The sequence below is a fragment of the Diceros bicornis genome, chromosome 3 (genome assembly GCF_020826845.1).
Source record: "Diceros bicornis minor isolate mBicDic1 chromosome 3, mDicBic1.mat.cur, whole genome shotgun sequence".
In the NCBI taxonomy this organism is placed as follows: Eukaryota; Metazoa; Chordata; class Mammalia; order Perissodactyla; family Rhinocerotidae; genus Diceros; species Diceros bicornis.
The window spans coordinates 97,158,300-97,174,634 of NC_080742.1; the positions used below are offsets into that span (position 1 = coordinate 97,158,300).

Consider the following 16,335-nt stretch of genomic DNA (forward strand, 5'->3'; position numbering starts at 1 on the left):
TATTCACATAAGAGTGGATGCTTTCTAAAAGTGCCTCTTATTGATTATTCCATAAACATTCACCCACCAGTGCTTGTCCTGGGTGTGGTGCCTTATTGTGCACAAAGAGCTTTCACTCACATTTTTGGTTTCAACTCAAAGTATCTTGGAGGGCCACAGGGCCTGTATCAGCCTGCTCATTCTACAGCTGAAGGAACGGATGCTAAATGAGGTGAGCAGCTTGCTCACACTCAGCTCTTAGGGGATGACAGGGAACGAGCTAACCAGGCTGGACCCCTAGTTTGATGCTTATGCCATGCTGTCTCCTATGCACATGTGCTTTTTTTTTTTTTTCCCCCCTGGTGAGGAAGATCAGCCCTGAGCTAACATCTGATGCTGATCCTCCTCTTTTTGCTGAGGAAGACTGGCCCTGGGCTAACATCCGTGCCCATCTTCCTCTACTTTATATGGGACGCCACCACAGCATGTCCTGATAACCATTGTGTCAGTGCGTGCCCAGGATTCGAACCTGGGCCGCCAGCAGCGGAGCCCACGCACTTAACTGCTATGCCACGGGTTAAGTGCACATCTGAACTGCTGCTGATGGATGGAGGCTGTCCCCGCGTTCCAATAGAGTTCTGCTCCAAATGTTCGTTCACTTATAATCCACTTATTAGGAACACAGAGCATTTTCCTAAATAGTGTTATACACATTCTATTATAAACAGTTCTAACTCAACTATCCCTATCTTTCTAATGTTACTTCTATGGTAATATACATTTCAAATCCCAGCTGTGGAACAGGCTTCCTCCCTGCAGAGGAGCATTAATGACTTAGAAGTTTTGAAATACCAAATCTAGATGGAAATTTAAACTCATCCAGCCCAACATTCTCATTCTTATGGTTTGGGACACCAAGGCACAGAGAGGATAAGAACTTGTTTACTCTGCGTTTGTGATGCACAAAGCATCTCGGCTGCAGGGACAGACGAGAGCTGAGAAGCGGCCTGACTCTGCTGGGCAAACTGTGTGTCTTGGCCCAGGGCCAGCTGCCTGGAAAAGGGGTATCTTTTTCTGAAGTTGCTGAGTTATATGCCTGTGGGGATGAGTCTGCCCAGAGACAGGCCTTTCCTAACATGCATGAAGGAGATGTACAGTTGTATATAAAATGTAAACCCACTCTTGGGACTGCTCCTGATCCTTTGCTTGACGTAGTCTGTGAGGTTTGTCCACTGTCAAAGATAGCTATGTGTGTTCATTGTCAATGCTGTGTAAGCATTCCACTGGACGAATATAATGCAGTCTGTCCATTCTTCTGCTCAAAGATACTTGGATTATTTCCAGTTTTTGGTTAATTCAAATAATGCTATGAACAATCTCACATCCATTTATTCATTTTATCAATATTTCATGATTATAAAGATTATCATGTGTTTCAGGTTCTCTAATAAATTTGAAAATGACTGCACCAGGCCCTATCTCTACGTTTCTGATTCAGTTGATATGGGGAGGGACTCCACGATGTGCATTCCAACAATTCCCAGGGGCTGCTGCTGCTCTGCGGCCGCTGTGAGTTACTCCTCTGCTGGAATCACGCCCCTGATGTCCTCACCTAGCGCATGCAATGTTTCCTGCTGGTGGCGGAGATTCTTCTAGGGTGGGTATCTTTAAGTTATAGGCCAATTGCCAAAACTAGTCTTAGCTAGTTTAGTTTGATTGATTTTTGAACTAGAGAAAAATCAATACTGTAGTACACACACACTTTAATGTTTAACTTCTAAGAGTTCAAAGTGCACGTCACTTAGTCTCCCATCTTGGGCTCCGTCGGTGAGGCCCGAGGCTGGGCTGTTCGTACTTAATGGGGGTTAGGGGGAAAAGTGGGAAGGGGGAAGAAAGGGACAGCTGGTGATTTTGGGCCCCTTCAGCCCACCCCACTATGAAACGTGTGACACAGGAGGAACACCGACTCCTCTCTTCCAAAGCCCCCTCCTCCCTCTCCGAAGGCTCCCTGACTGTGACCTGAGGGCTTGCTCGGGGAATCAAGCAGAAAAGGAGTTTAGCCACCCAGGCTGTTTGGTAAACATGTAAAATGGTAATAAACATGGTAATTTTACCATATTTGGTAAACATGGTAAAAATGTAATTTCCATACACTACTAATGGAAAAAAATTTGTGTTTAGTTAGGTCTTTTGTGTTATATACTCAAAACACTAGTAAGCTTTTTTTTTTTTAACAAGGGTAGATGAAAAGTTTCAATAGTTAGAACCCAAAGAATTTCCCTCCTGTATTTTCCAGTGTGTCGTACCAAAAATAAAGCAAAACGGAGGAGATCTTAGCTTTTCGGTGGAAAAGGTTCTGATGAACATGGCAGTGAATCCCCGATCACTCAGGCACTGTGGGGCGTCGAGAGGATGCTCCTGAGTCAGAATACTTTCTATGAACTTTTCTCTGTCACCCAAGTAGAACAGTAAAACTTCAAAACCACAGAGAAAGTGAAAATGTTTACAAGGTAATGCACAGAAGGCCGTGATCTGCGGGGGGCGGATGAACAGCTGCTTGCTGTACCCTCTTCCACCTCCCGCGCTTCTTGCACCTCAGGGTGAAGGTCAGGACTGCAGTCATACCTGCCGGCGTGAGTATCAGGGCTTGCAGAATATCGGACAGGGAAATGATACCCACGATGCTATCTGCTTCATTCACTACCACCAGCCGATGGACCTGCAAACAAGAGAAAAGGAGGCGACATGTGAAAGTTTAAATAAAGAAGTTTTTAAATGGATATTAGAAAAAGTAGCTTTCATATACTATACCATGCATACGTCCCACAAATGAGAGGAAGTAGCAGTGTGTAGAACCATATAAAGGTCTTTGGCTCTAATTTCGAACTGCAATGCTGATTTGCTTGACTATTTTTAAGAAAAATTAGCCAGCTACGTCCTGCTGAGTTTTCAAATTTCAAAATATTAATATATGAAAGATACAACTCAAAACATGAAGTACAATGTAGCTATAATAGTCTCTTGAACAGTTTTTAATTTTTTAAAGTTGTATCTTAGTGTCTAATAACTATCAGATGCTGTTTTACAAGGGAAGGAAGTCCAAATGAGCACTGAAACTAAATAACACATCACTGTTCTTAGATTTTCATTTTTTATTGTGTCTTTTCTCTATGAAGTTCATATATTAAGAATAACATTCAGAGGATAAATGAAATATAATAAAGTGAAATAGATTATATTCATGTCTCATTTTCTACTCAAAAGTATTTTATAAATGAATGGATCATGTTCTGAGGATCACTATAAGGAAGCATCCTTATACAGCAAAGGAGTGAGAAAGCATCAGCTTCTCTGATTTAAAAGGTCTAGGGGGCTGGCCCGGTGGTATAGCGGTTGAGTTCGCACGCTGTACTTTGGCGGCCCGGGGTTTGCAGGTTCGTATCCTGGGCGCGGACCAATGCACTGCTTGTCAAGCCATGTTGCGGTGGCATCCCATATAAAGTAGAGGAAGATGGGCACGGATGTTAGCCCAGGACCAATCTTCCTCAGCAAAAAGGAGGATTGGCAACAGATGTTAGCTCAGGGCTAATCTTCCTCAAAAAAAAAAAAAACACAAAACGTTTAGGACTGAGGCCTGAGGCCCCCCACAGGCGGTCGATTACCTTGGAGACCCTGTTCTCCATACTGAACAGTCAACCCCCTGCTGGTACAAAATGGGGTAGGAGGAGGCACAGGAAAGAGATGGAAAGAGGGGGAAAATTGTTTTGATACTGCGTTGGTGATGCTTTTGACATCATAGCTTGCTTTAGGTTAAAAAAAATCACTTTGTCATCTTTCTCATGCCAATCAACATAAACTTCTTTTAAAAGTTTCTCTAAAAAAACTTAGCCTCTTCAATAATCCTGATATAATGACACAGTTATTTATTATAATTATAAATTAAAATGATGGTTTACATCTAAGATCAGAGAATGCTTTATATTCTACACTAGACACAATCTGTTGTTAACATTCAATAATGATAATTAAATAACCATCTTCTGAACTACTGAACGTCAAGGGGAAACCATCTCACCTAGAGACCTACCAGACAAAAATGACTACCAAAAATATTTTCTTGTCATCTGTTGCTGAGTCTAAACTTAGGAATGTTCCTTGTCTGAGATATCTAAATGCTAGTGCGATATTTACGTCATATAAATAAACTGAATCATCGCTGTCACCATACATCCTTCTCCTAACAAACTATGCTGAAGCTAAAAGCTGGTCTTTGTCCCCCAGTGAGGAGTCATCTGGTGAAAGAACTTATTTTAATGAGGAAAAAAGTCAAGCTGTATAACTTGAGAAGATATTTAATTACATCTTTATTTTCCTCAATGACTTATTTCATATTTCATCAGTAGATGAAATTTCTATTGCTCACCAGATGAGCTTAAAGGACAAGCCAATTACTTTCTTCTTCTACCTGACAGTACCAGGTGCTCAAACGAGCGAGCTCAGGGACACAGAGGAGCACTGGCACTCTCCACGTTCCTCACGTCAGCCAGGACTCGTCACCCAAAAACAGCCACTGTTACACTGTGGTGTGAGTGTCTAGTCTCTTTTCTATGCAGATGCATGTATATTAACACAATCATACTGTGTGTAATAAGTGACCTTTTCTTAGCAATATATTGTGAATGTTTTTCCATGTCAACAAATGTTCTTCTATAATATGATTTTTAATCGTTATAAAGGATTCCATCATATGGATGTCCACTGTCCTTATAAATACCTAGGGAGGGATGCCTTACTTATTTCTGCTTATGATCTTCAAAAGGGACATAATTCTAAGGATATTAATAAAAAGTTAAGACATATTCCTAAGTCAATTAAAACCCTATGGAAAACAAATAGCGGTGGATGTTAAATTCAAGTAGAAAAAGAAAAGACTTCATACTGAGATTCTAATGAAACATGTTAAGAGCCGTGACAGTGGAAGCTGGGGGAGTGCCCTCAGCTGAGGCCGGGGTTGGGGGGACTCTTGAACACAATGATAAAGTGGGGCTGGGGGGTCTCTATAATGATGGCTCCTGAAATGGGGCGCTTGCTCTGATGCAAAACACTACTTCATACGTCACTTTCAGAAAGTCAAGGTCGCCTGTTATTAGCCCAAAAAATAATCCAGTACTTTTCTTCTTGAACTGGATTCTTGTATTTATAATAAAAAGCATCAAAGCAGACTTTATGAATTAATTTTGCCTAATTAGGGGTTGTTCCAGAATGAACACAGTTGCATCCTTCAGTCCTAAAAAGTGATAAACAGGATAACATTCCTATCCCTGTCTAACAAGAAAGGAAAGAAATGATTTGGGGAGTGGACATACTGAATTAGTACATTATAAAATGATCCTGCTCATCTTGTATTTAGAGTGTTATGCAGAGTATACTTGAAAACCCTCTAGGCAGTAAAGTACAAGAGGACATGAGTGCTGAAGGTCAGGGGATGAAGTTACTAGACCATCTACTATTTATCTAAATCAGGAAAGAGAGAGATACTGGTGGGAAGAGAGAAAATTACTTTAACTTAAAAAAAAAAAGGATCAGAATACATTTTACTGACTTATCATTCACTTTGTTAAAACCACATAATTACACATTTTTAACTTTAAATTCATAAATGCCCTAATGGAACTTAAAGCTCTTGGGAATTTTGTTTTCTTAAGCATAGATTTTTTTAAACCACGGAAGTATCTTACCAGTGTATTTGATTCAACTATGTATCAGGACTTATCAATTCAGTTCCGTGAACACTGATTACAGATGACCCACTAGGTGCCAAGTAACGCGCCGGGTTCTGGAACGGGAACCGCGCCATCTGACTGAACGTGAAGGCTGCCTTCACGGGCCGTTCCTGGGATTCAAAATTTGCAGTACGGCCTCAGGGGGAAGGAAGGAAGGAAGGAAGGAAGGAAGGAGGAGGAGGGAAGGGCCCTGGTGCAGCCGCCTCACCTCAGCCCTCACTATTCTATCCACAATGGTCTCCAGCACTTCCAGCTTACTGCACTTCACAACACCCTCGAAATACTGTGAGCGGTGCTGCAGGGCCTGGGTCACGGTGATATCTAAGTTATTGTACGTTTTTTCAGCAGCAAGGTTCTGTAACAAGGTAACAGAATGAATTATATCCTTTCATTTCAATTCACATTAACAACCAAAATTAGTAAGTTTAAAGCAAGCTGATTTTTAAAAACATTAATGTTTATCTTAATTTAGTACCACCATACCAGCTTCTAACATGCCACCAGTACTGTTATTTCATCATCTTATCAATAATAATTAAAGCTCGCAAAACGTACCTTAATTATGAAGCAACTTTGTTAAATTTTGGCTGCACGTCCTACCGAAGATTCCCCCCTTCTGACCCTATAAGGCTCTATCCCCTGAGTGAACAGTCTTTGGAGAGGTGGACTAACATTGGTAAAGGGTGAGAAGTGCCATACAGCTAGGGAACCTGCCTGAATGGTCTCCCCCTATGAGCCTTCCCTTAGGGAACAAGGTTTTTGCTAGGAAGTTTTTGGAGGACCCACCAGGATCAAGCAATCATGGAGGAAGAACAGGCCATATAAGCCCCATAGATCCAAATGGCTTCTCAGGGTTCTGATTAATCTTAGAGGGTCCCACTCAACCAAATTCCAATAAGCATATTTTTTGGTGTCTATTATGTTAAACAGAACAGGATGAAACAAAAGGGTTTGAGACAGCTGCAAAAGAATATTTAATGCTGGGGTCAATAATACGGAAAAAATGGTGTGCACATTTGGGGCTATTAAAGTTTCAGTTCCTTTTCTTAAATATAATGTAAAACTCTAAGAAAGTGCCTTTAAAATGAATGAGGAAAAAAAGGAACAACTGGAAAGTTGTAGCACCAAAATCCACCAAGTAGATTTAAACCAGGGACTAAAAAACAGGACTTGACATAACTCTGTTTAATACATTTGCTGTTTTCTTTAGAACAGCTGTTCCCAAATCGGCAAACAAGGGGATGGAGATGACAAGGATCCACAAATTCGTGTGTCCACTAAGCCCATGACTGTTGGCGGAATAAATGCTGTCTCCCACATAGAAATACGACCACTTACAGTATAATATATACACATGCTGTAGTGATGGATAAACTACACATGTACTGAAAAGACAAAGAATTATAAAATGCTACCAATATATTATTCATTGCTAAACCAATGAACATTAAAACCATGAGGAGTCTATGGAATTCTCTAACAAGATTCTCATACTCAAAAAAGCTAGGAATTATTAAATTAGGGAAAAAAACACATTAATGAAAATGTTTTAAATGCATTCTAGATGACGGGTTTAATAAAATTAAAAATACTTACAATTACATCAAATTTGGAATAAATATCTACAACTTTTCCTAAAAATGAAAATATATGTTAGAAAAATGTCTTAGAAACAAAAAATAACATTTAAAATCAATCTTAACTAGATAATTACTAGGGAATTAAATATTGCTAAATAAAATAAACATCTATTTCTAAATGGAAATGAAATCATATCATAATGGAAAATCTGAAAATAAGCCAGTTTAAAATTTTTATTATCTTGAGTGCTCTTTGGTGCTAAATTTATTCACCATATCTAAATTTTCATTTCCCCCACTTAACTGATATGCTGGGTCATTTAACAATAATTTTACTCTAATGAGATAAGTTATTTCTGTTCCATTGGGATGGCCGAACACACAGACCTGACTCGTCCACTACAGGCAAGGCCGACACTCGTCTTTCTACAAAGACGTTCAAGGCCTTAATGATGGGAGTGTCGGGGTGTATGAAGGCGATGTTGTGGTAGGTCCCGATTCCAAGCACATCCAGGTTCTGCTTCATGAAGGCAGGCTTTGGCATATCAGACATCTATACCGCAAGACAAACACAAATGCTCTCGAGCCAAAACAGACCTTTCCAATGTCCACATGTCCACACTTGAATGAAAAACTATGTGCAACAAACTAGTTTGTTCTAACAATCTACCTGGATATCTGAATTAATATGAAAATGTTACATAGAAGAATTGTCTTTCGTTCAAACCAGTTTATACGTCTATGCTTTTATTTAACTACTTAGTAAAATACTGCAAAGCACTAACATTGTTAACATTTTCCCTTCTCTTCACACACTAAAAAAGTGGACAGAAGAAGGGAACAACAGGTCTATTTGGATTATATTAAATTAAGACCCAAAAGCCACCAAGAATCCTTTATTCTTAATTATTCATGTTAAATGCCTCATCCTGCTGTCATCATTAAGTAGTATTTATTAAGAACCCACACACTTTCAAACCCAAAGCATTTGATGGTGGCTGTGTGAGCTGCTAAGCTGGTCCTCACCCCATCCCACCTCCACACCCTGAATTCTCCACTGGAGGGCTCCAATTTTTGTCTATTAGGAACAAAGAACAAGCCAACTGAACAGAATTAAAAGAACCTTTAAAAGTTAACTTTTCTTTTCATGGGCTGTTTTAAAGGAGGAGGGAGAAGTCAGAAGAGAGAAGTCTAGGATCATGTTTGACTAAAACAAAATAAGGTCTATGGTTTCAAAAATCCACCTTTTATAAAGGGTATAGTTGATTCCATCCTCCTGGAGTACCTTATAATTATCAGGAAAAGATGAACAATTAGAAGAAACAAAATGTTCAAGTCAAAGAGTTCATCAATATTCAAATCATGAGAATCCTAGAAATTTAGAGAAAAAAAAGAAAGACCTATTAGGCCACCTAGCCCATCTCGATGCAGGACAACCCCTGTTCCATACTGCACGCTCAGGCTAACTGCCAACGGTCTCCAGGGTATGCTACTTGTTCTCAGAAAATGATCTCAATTCAGTAAAAATCAGGTTCTGAAATTTCTTTATTTAAAATTCTATATTTTTATCTGAAAACCTCGGGCTGAATATTCTAATAGCATGATTCTAATTACCATATTGGCCCAAATAGAAGGCAGTACTGGCAGAGGCAACCTCCCCTACTTTCTATAGAAGAGAAAAATGCCAAAGGCCTGTCTCAAATTGTCCCTCCTGCGGCCGAGGCCACTGAAATGGGCTGGAACTCTACCACTTAACACCTGGGAGACTGGGCACGTCTCCCCTCTGAGCCAGGTGCCTCTGAGTACAGAGGAGCTACGACGTTGCCCGACAGGCCGGTGGACGGAGGCACGCACGGAGACTGGGAGGGGCCGCTGGGGCCGCTGCTGCTCCACCACTACCAGCAGTAACAAAGTTATTCAACTTACTTGGTCTCTTCACTTATAAAATGGATCAATAAAAATACCTACCTGAGAGGGTGGTGGCGAGGATTAGATTTATCACCTGAAGTGCTTAGGACAGTGCTTGACATACCGTAAATGCTTAACAGTATTTAGCTCTCATGATTAATGTTACTTTAAAATGATTACTCTAAGGGGTAAATGGGCTAAGAGCCTGGCACACGGGGGCCCTGAAGACACGGCCCCGTCCTGGGTCCTACTAGACCTCGGCCTGAGGTGACTGCCTTTGCAGCACACGGCCGACCCAGAGCCTGTGCACAACAGATGTGAATCTGACCAACAGTATCCGTTCATCTCTCATTCTTCCTCCCTAGATTGTCTCTTTACCAAACCATGCTTTTTTGTAAATTATACTTCTCCTTCCTACCTTCTTGCTTAATATTTATTTAAACATGAAGAGTGTTATTTTTAAACATTAACTATGAAAATATAGGACTGGTTTGATGGACAAGGTATTTCTCCCAGTCACTGAACCCTCCGTGTTTCTGTCTGGAAAGTGGGGCGGCCTTCCGGGAGCAGCCCTGGCCCTGGCGCCACGCTGCGTGCTATTTTACGTCCTTATCTGAAGCTGTGGACAAGGAGATGGGAAAGCTAATTTGATGTAGATTTTTAATGTCTATTAAATTCTTTAAAAAAAAAGTGACTTCAAATGATCTCTTCTGAACCATGAATGAGGCCTCCTAGCGGTTCTAGTTGACCAATTACTTGCAACCTCAAATACAGTGCATGTAATTAAAAGGAAAAAATTAAAGTTCTCTGTAGACACTCTGGTCCTTCTGAGCCTCTTTTACTATGGCCAACCAAAAGGTTCTAAGTTCTGGATGATTATGAAGCCATCTCATTTCAAATGCAGCTGAGAAGACCTACAAATATAGCCTAATTTGGACCAACATGGTATATTTTCTTGTCAAAATTTTATTTGCTTGGGTTTTCTATCACTGCTACAGTTAATAATAAGATAATCCTGGGGACAATATTTTTTGAATCTACGTTTCTAAAGCCACGATACCAGTAAAGCAATCTGCTATAGATATTGGCTCAATTCATCTTGTATAGCAGTTCCTTAATTAGACTGACTTGCAAATTGCTTCACTCCTCCACATATTTTAGGTGATAAAATATTCTAATTTAAATAGAGAAGTCCATGTGTTGTTGTTATTTTGATACTTGCACTGAAAGGTGACTGCTTTTTAATTGGAATCAACTTTGAGAAGGTACAATTCAAATAGTAGTAGGTTGAAAAATTGAAGTTTAGAAATGGAGACCTCAAAACTAACAATTTCTTCTACTGAGGGTAACAGGAGCCAATTTACTTGAAGTAAATTAGTTAAAGTAGATGCAACTATGTCTTTAGAAACACTAAAAACTACTTACAAAAAGCTGGAGGAACTTGAGGATTCTTTTGTGGGTAAGTATATAAAGTGCATTCCCACTGATAGGGTCAATAACTGGCAATCTGTGGATTTTATTTTTGATCAACGAGTATACAGCATCGAAGAGGCTGTGGGAAAAGCCATTAAAGTCGTTAGGAGGCTTTAAAGAAAAATTAGAAAACTTTGGACCACCCCTGCTTTAAAAGCATTTTCAGTGTTTTTATACTACAATAATAAAAGGTTGATTGACTTAAAACAGCATTTTGGAAAAGTTTTAAATTGGAGATCTCAGCAATTTTTTTAATTTTTCACAATCTTTGTTAATAAATCTCAAATACAAGTGTGAGCTACAAATCTCTAGGAGAGTTTTTTAATAGTGCGTTTAATGCTTTTATTTGAAGAATGACAGAAGCTAACCCCTAGGACAGCTAACTGACAATAACACGAGCAACAGAGGGGAGCGGTGGCGTGGGCCCCTGGACGGGCTACTCTGACTTGGCGCAGCCCGCTGGCTGCTTCCTCGCTCGGCCAGCCCACCTCTGGGCTGCTCTGGTCCCTCCTGTGCCTGCCAGCAAGGAGGCATGGTGGGTGTGTCTGTTTGTTAGGACTCGGAAATAAAATAATAAAAATCAATATTTCACTTTTTCTCACTAGTGTTCTAGAGTTTTAGGAATGCTTTCTTATAAATGTGGAAACGTATCAGAGCCATCCCAGAAAGCTTGGATCAAAATGTATGAGCTAGAAGAGCACCGAGAGGGCAGCTCATTCTTCTGACCACCTGTGGACCAGTGTCCAATAGAGTCCGATTTTTCAACTTCAGTGTACGTCAGAACCCGTGGGGAGTTGTTTTAATGCACATTCCTGGGCACAACCCTCCAAAGACTGATTTGATAGGCTGGGGGTAGAGCCCAGGAATCCGCAATTTTAACAAGCTCCCTAGATGGTTTCTGCGGCAGGTAAACTGGATTTTGAAACTGCTTAGTATGACCATCTTCCTAGTCCATTACCAATCCTTTGGACCAACAATGGCTGTGATCTCTACTGTCTCTAAATGTACTGAATTTAATATTTGGAATTAAGGAGGCTGACCCCTATGTGGATAAAAAAAATCTATCAATCAATCATGGTAACAAAACAGATGAATCTGAATGAATGAATGTTTTCAAAAGAGAAAAACTACAAGTTTACCTTGCATCTGGAGATATATTCACTAAAGGCTTAAATGTTTCTTGTAAATAAAGCTCTGTATTTATAGAAAGAAAATATGCAATTAGTAATGCATTTGCTGTTTGTAATTACTACATAAATTAAAATACTCTTCAATTTACAGATAATAATTAGAAAGATTAAAAACTCAAATCAGGGCTGGCCCCGTGGCTTGGCGGTTAAGTGAGTGCGCTGTGCTGCCGGCGGCCCGGGTTCGGATCCCGGGTGCGCACCGACGCACCGCTCCTCTGGCCATGCTGAGGCCGCGTCCCACATACGGCAACTAGAAGGATGTGCAGCTATGACAGACAACTATCTGCTGGGGCTTTGGGGGAAAAATAAATAAATAAAATCTTTAAAAAAAAAAAAAAAAAACTCAAATCAAATAAACTTAATTTACTGAAAACTATTCTGTTAATTATAGTTATGGCTATTTTAAACAACTTCCAAACTGTTTTCAGCATGTTGCCTTTGTGGAAAAATTAAATACTTAAAAACAGTACTATAACAGATGTTATAAAAATCAGAAGTCAAAAAATCTGATAAAAGAGCATTACCAGCAGAGGTCACTAGAATGCTGCCAAGTTACTATCGCCCTCAAGAGATGAAGCATTTATGAAATCCTTTAAAACTCATTTGCATAAGTTAAAAGATAAAACAAAAGTTATAACAAGTTTTATTTTACCAAACAATTGCTGAGAATCTACTGCATCTTGGGGATCTTTCTAGTATGTAGAAATTATCTTTGTAAAGATTAACTGTAATTAATTTGCTTTATTGAGGCTTCTATACAGAAGGCATTCAAGAATATCTTGACATTATTATTATTACTACCGAATACCATGTAATGTCAAAATGTAAATATACTTCAATTTTGGTCTAACATTACTTATACAGTAGAATTTGGTAAGAAGTATCTGTCTTGGTGTTATCTATTCACTTCATAATAGGCAGTGCTAAAATATGGACCCCATGTTGACTTACTTTGTTTGGTTTGACTTGGTAAAGCTGTCATAAAACAAATATATCACTCAATGAAACTTCTAAATCACATGGAATGAAGAGAGCCGCTATCCCTTTAGAGAATTCTAGCAGATGTTCAGATTTCACAGCCAGTCACAAAGGCTGCTTATCATACCAAGCAGATTATGGAAGGTACAAAGCTAAACTTCAATTTTAAATTCAAAATTTTCCTTCAGATGGTCCCTTCAGTTCTATCCAGGCTTTCCCCTGAACACCCCACAATTTCAGTCAGACTGAGCTCTTCAGTGATCCCCGTCCAGGCTTGTACCTACAACCGTCCTGCACGATGGGTCTCATTGAGACAGAACAATTCCACAATCGTGAAATTAGAATTTAAAAAATGGCTCCATTTCAGAAAAGGGTATTGTGATTATAAAGGGTGAACTTCATGTTACAAATAAAAGAAAGCAATCTTGAAGTTATTTTCATATTATTTGATCCAAATCATCTAGTTTAAGGTTCACTTGTTCTATGTTTCTCCATAATTTCTAAAGAAATAATTATTAAATTTAACTAAGAACAGATCCTTGCTTGTGTTAATCTTAGGCATTCCTCTGGTGCTTTTTCTATACAAAGGCAAGTTTGGGGGGTAATCCTTAGTAGTGAATGATGGCTCCACTGCAGGGCAGAGACTGGGGCACTGGTTAGCTTATTCATCGTTATATTCCCAGTCTTCGTAGAAAGACTTGCTCTAGGTTCTCTATAAATGTCTATTAAACAGAATGGATAATATTTATAGTAGTATGGCATACTATCAAAATTAAGAGAGAAATAAATGTTTTACATAACATAGTTTATTATTAAGCAGAAAGAAAGGGATCTGTGAAATTAAAATATATATTACACACTAAGTAGCACTTTTTTTCCCGATATTAAAAGATTTTTAACACCCAATAGTGCTTACCCCTCCACGTTTCAATCTTATGTTCTTCTAATTCATAAATCTGTACCTGCAAATAAGAAAAATTCTTATTTACAAAGGTTAACATATACAATAAGAAAAAAAAATGATTTCATAACTACTGCTGAGTCTCATAATTCAGCATATGGAAACAGATAATTCAGAATATTGGAAATATATAAACGAGAAATATAAAATGCTCTACATTTCTTTGAAGATAAATGTTTTATAAATTTAAACATAAACCAGGATAATATATTTTCATTAATTTAATCTGAAAATTTCTGATACACATAAATTTTAAAACATACACACAGACATATATACTTTTTCCTCTTTTTCAGGATATAGAAGATTTTTAGCAGCTCTCATTTAAAAAGGGCCACTGGTTAAATCACGCGCTAAAATTAAGTCATTAGGTCAGTTTATGCCTGGACCATGTCCACCAGTCTCCACAAAGCAAGGGTGAGCCGCCTGGAAGGGTAAACAGTGCTGTGTGTGACACAAAGTCACTTTGCAGTTGTTGAGCTTTGTTTCAAATCTCATCAAATCTCAACACTACCCTCACCGCTTCTTAGCTGCTGTTCTTGTCCAAATTATTTAACCTCTCTGAATGTCTCTCCCTTCCTAAACAACTGGATCCAAAGCCCTGCAAATTCAGGTTCCGTGAGGAGAAGATGACAGACACGAGAGGAAGTGCCTCAGAAGACAGGGACTAATATGCCGGAGTTCTCCACCGCCCCTTCTGCAGCCTCCCACTCCCAACTCGGGACTGGGATAGGAAATCCCAACCTGCAATAGGAAAACCTGGCCTCCTCTTGAAGCTTAAAATCGCCTTGGCAGGAACATTACGGCAGTCTTACGTAAAAATGCCACTGACAACTGAAGAAAGAATATGTATCAGGTCATATCTACAAGGTTTAGTACAGGGATGCAGAGAAAGCAGAGATGAACAGAGGTCAGGCAAGGAAAACGGGGAGGAGGCAGATTTCAGCCTGGTCCTGAGCGATGGGTGGGCTTTACAGAAACAAAGGGGAAATAGTAAAGGCCTGGAGAAGAAACAGACTTCCTCATGTTGGTGGAACACGGAAAGGAGACTAGTGTGCTGGAGGACAGGAGCGGGCATGTGGGGACTGACATGGCCTGATGCTGACTCGAGCACCCAATGCGACGGCGGCCTCCGAGTCTGGGAGAGAAGGCCAGGCCAGCACTGATGGCTGTAAGCAGCAGACGACGGGAGAGAACAAGGCTCGGAGAAGGCGACTTTCCCAGCACCAGAGCCAGATACAAAACCAAGTCTCAGGCGGTACGTTAGCTCTAACACGGTGATGGTGGGAATACAGGAGCAACTGGAAGGAAGAACCAAAGATTTAGAGATTACTTAAACAGGGGAAATAGAGATGAATGAATAAATAAAAGCCCCCCAATTTTGATGCTGGGTGACTGAATGATAATCTCCATGACAGAGAAGAAAGCCTAATTGAGGGTAAGGGAAGATGAGGATATGGTTTTAACAAAGTCTGAAGTAGAACACACTGGTCTAAATCTCCCTTAGGAAGTTCTGAGATGACGCCAGTGCTTAGCTGAGTGGAGGGTTCCTTGCTCTCTGCCTGCACAACTCACTCAACTCTCTGTCTGCACAACCTCCTCAGCTCTTTAGCTACAGTCATCATTGTGGACAAGATGGAACTAACTCGAGGGTCTGTTCCGAACCAGGCATGTTTGGCCCTGACATGATGCGAAGGGTGTGTGTGCGTAAGGTACAAAGATGAGTAAGATACAGTCTCTACCTCAAAGAACTCAAAATCTAGCAAGAAACTCAGATACCCCTACAACAGCATTTCTCAACCTTGGCACTATTGACATTTTAGGCTGGATGTTTCTTTGTCGTCCTGTGCCAGGACAGGCTGTCCTGTTCACTGTAGGATATTTAGCAGCATCTCTGGCCTCTGCCCACTAGATACCAGTAGAACCACTCCACCCTTCCTACAACTATGACCAAAAATGTCTCCAGACACTGTCAAATGTCCCCTGAGGGGAAAAATCGCTTCCAGTTGAGAAATACTGCCTTACAATGAATCATAATACAATACGAAAAGTGCCACAAGGTTATTAATGGGAGCACTGAAATAGTGACTAATTCTGCCCCAGGGAGACTAACACAGGGAACTCTCCATCGCTAAAGTGATATCTGAGTAGGATTCTGAAAGACTAGAATTTCAATGGGCAGGGACGAAGGACAGGAAGGAGAATGTGGAAGTGAAGTTAAAGAAGTGGATTAAGACTTCCAAAGAAGAGAAGCCACACAGAGAAGAGCAGAGGGCCAAAGCCTAAGCCTTTGAAAATACCTACAATTAGGAATTAGGAGGAGGAAGAAAGAGAAAAACTTAATGCATCAGGTCAGAAGGAGAGGAGAAACAAGAAGGATCACCAATAGCGAGTGTGAATAACACTCTACTAGGCTCTGTAGAAAGGTAGAGAAGAAGCAACCATTGCCCTTGAGTACAAAATTTAATAGTTAGGAAAAATGG

General features: G+C 40.0%; 1 protein-coding gene across 2 annotated transcripts in view; it reads right to left on the reverse strand.

Moving 5' to 3' along the window:
- Window positions 1–16,335, reverse strand: part of PRKAG2 (protein kinase AMP-activated non-catalytic subunit gamma 2) — a 274,878-nt gene that overhangs the window by 1,902 nt on the left and 256,641 nt on the right. For both annotated transcript variants that reach the window (XM_058533601.1, XM_058533595.1), the window contains exons 9-15: window positions 13,808–13,853; window positions 11,863–11,917; window positions 10,676–10,802; window positions 7,730–7,895; window positions 7,359–7,396; window positions 5,971–6,117; window positions 2,605–2,698 (exon numbers count right to left, since the gene is read on the reverse strand). In XM_058533601.1, coding sequence (XP_058389584.1) covers window positions 2,605–2,698; window positions 5,971–6,117; window positions 7,359–7,396; window positions 7,730–7,895; window positions 10,676–10,802; window positions 11,863–11,917; window positions 13,808–13,853 — 673 coding nt within the window. The remainder of the gene's footprint in view (window positions 1–2,604; window positions 2,699–5,970; window positions 6,118–7,358; window positions 7,397–7,729; window positions 7,896–10,675; window positions 10,803–11,862; window positions 11,918–13,807; window positions 13,854–16,335) is intronic.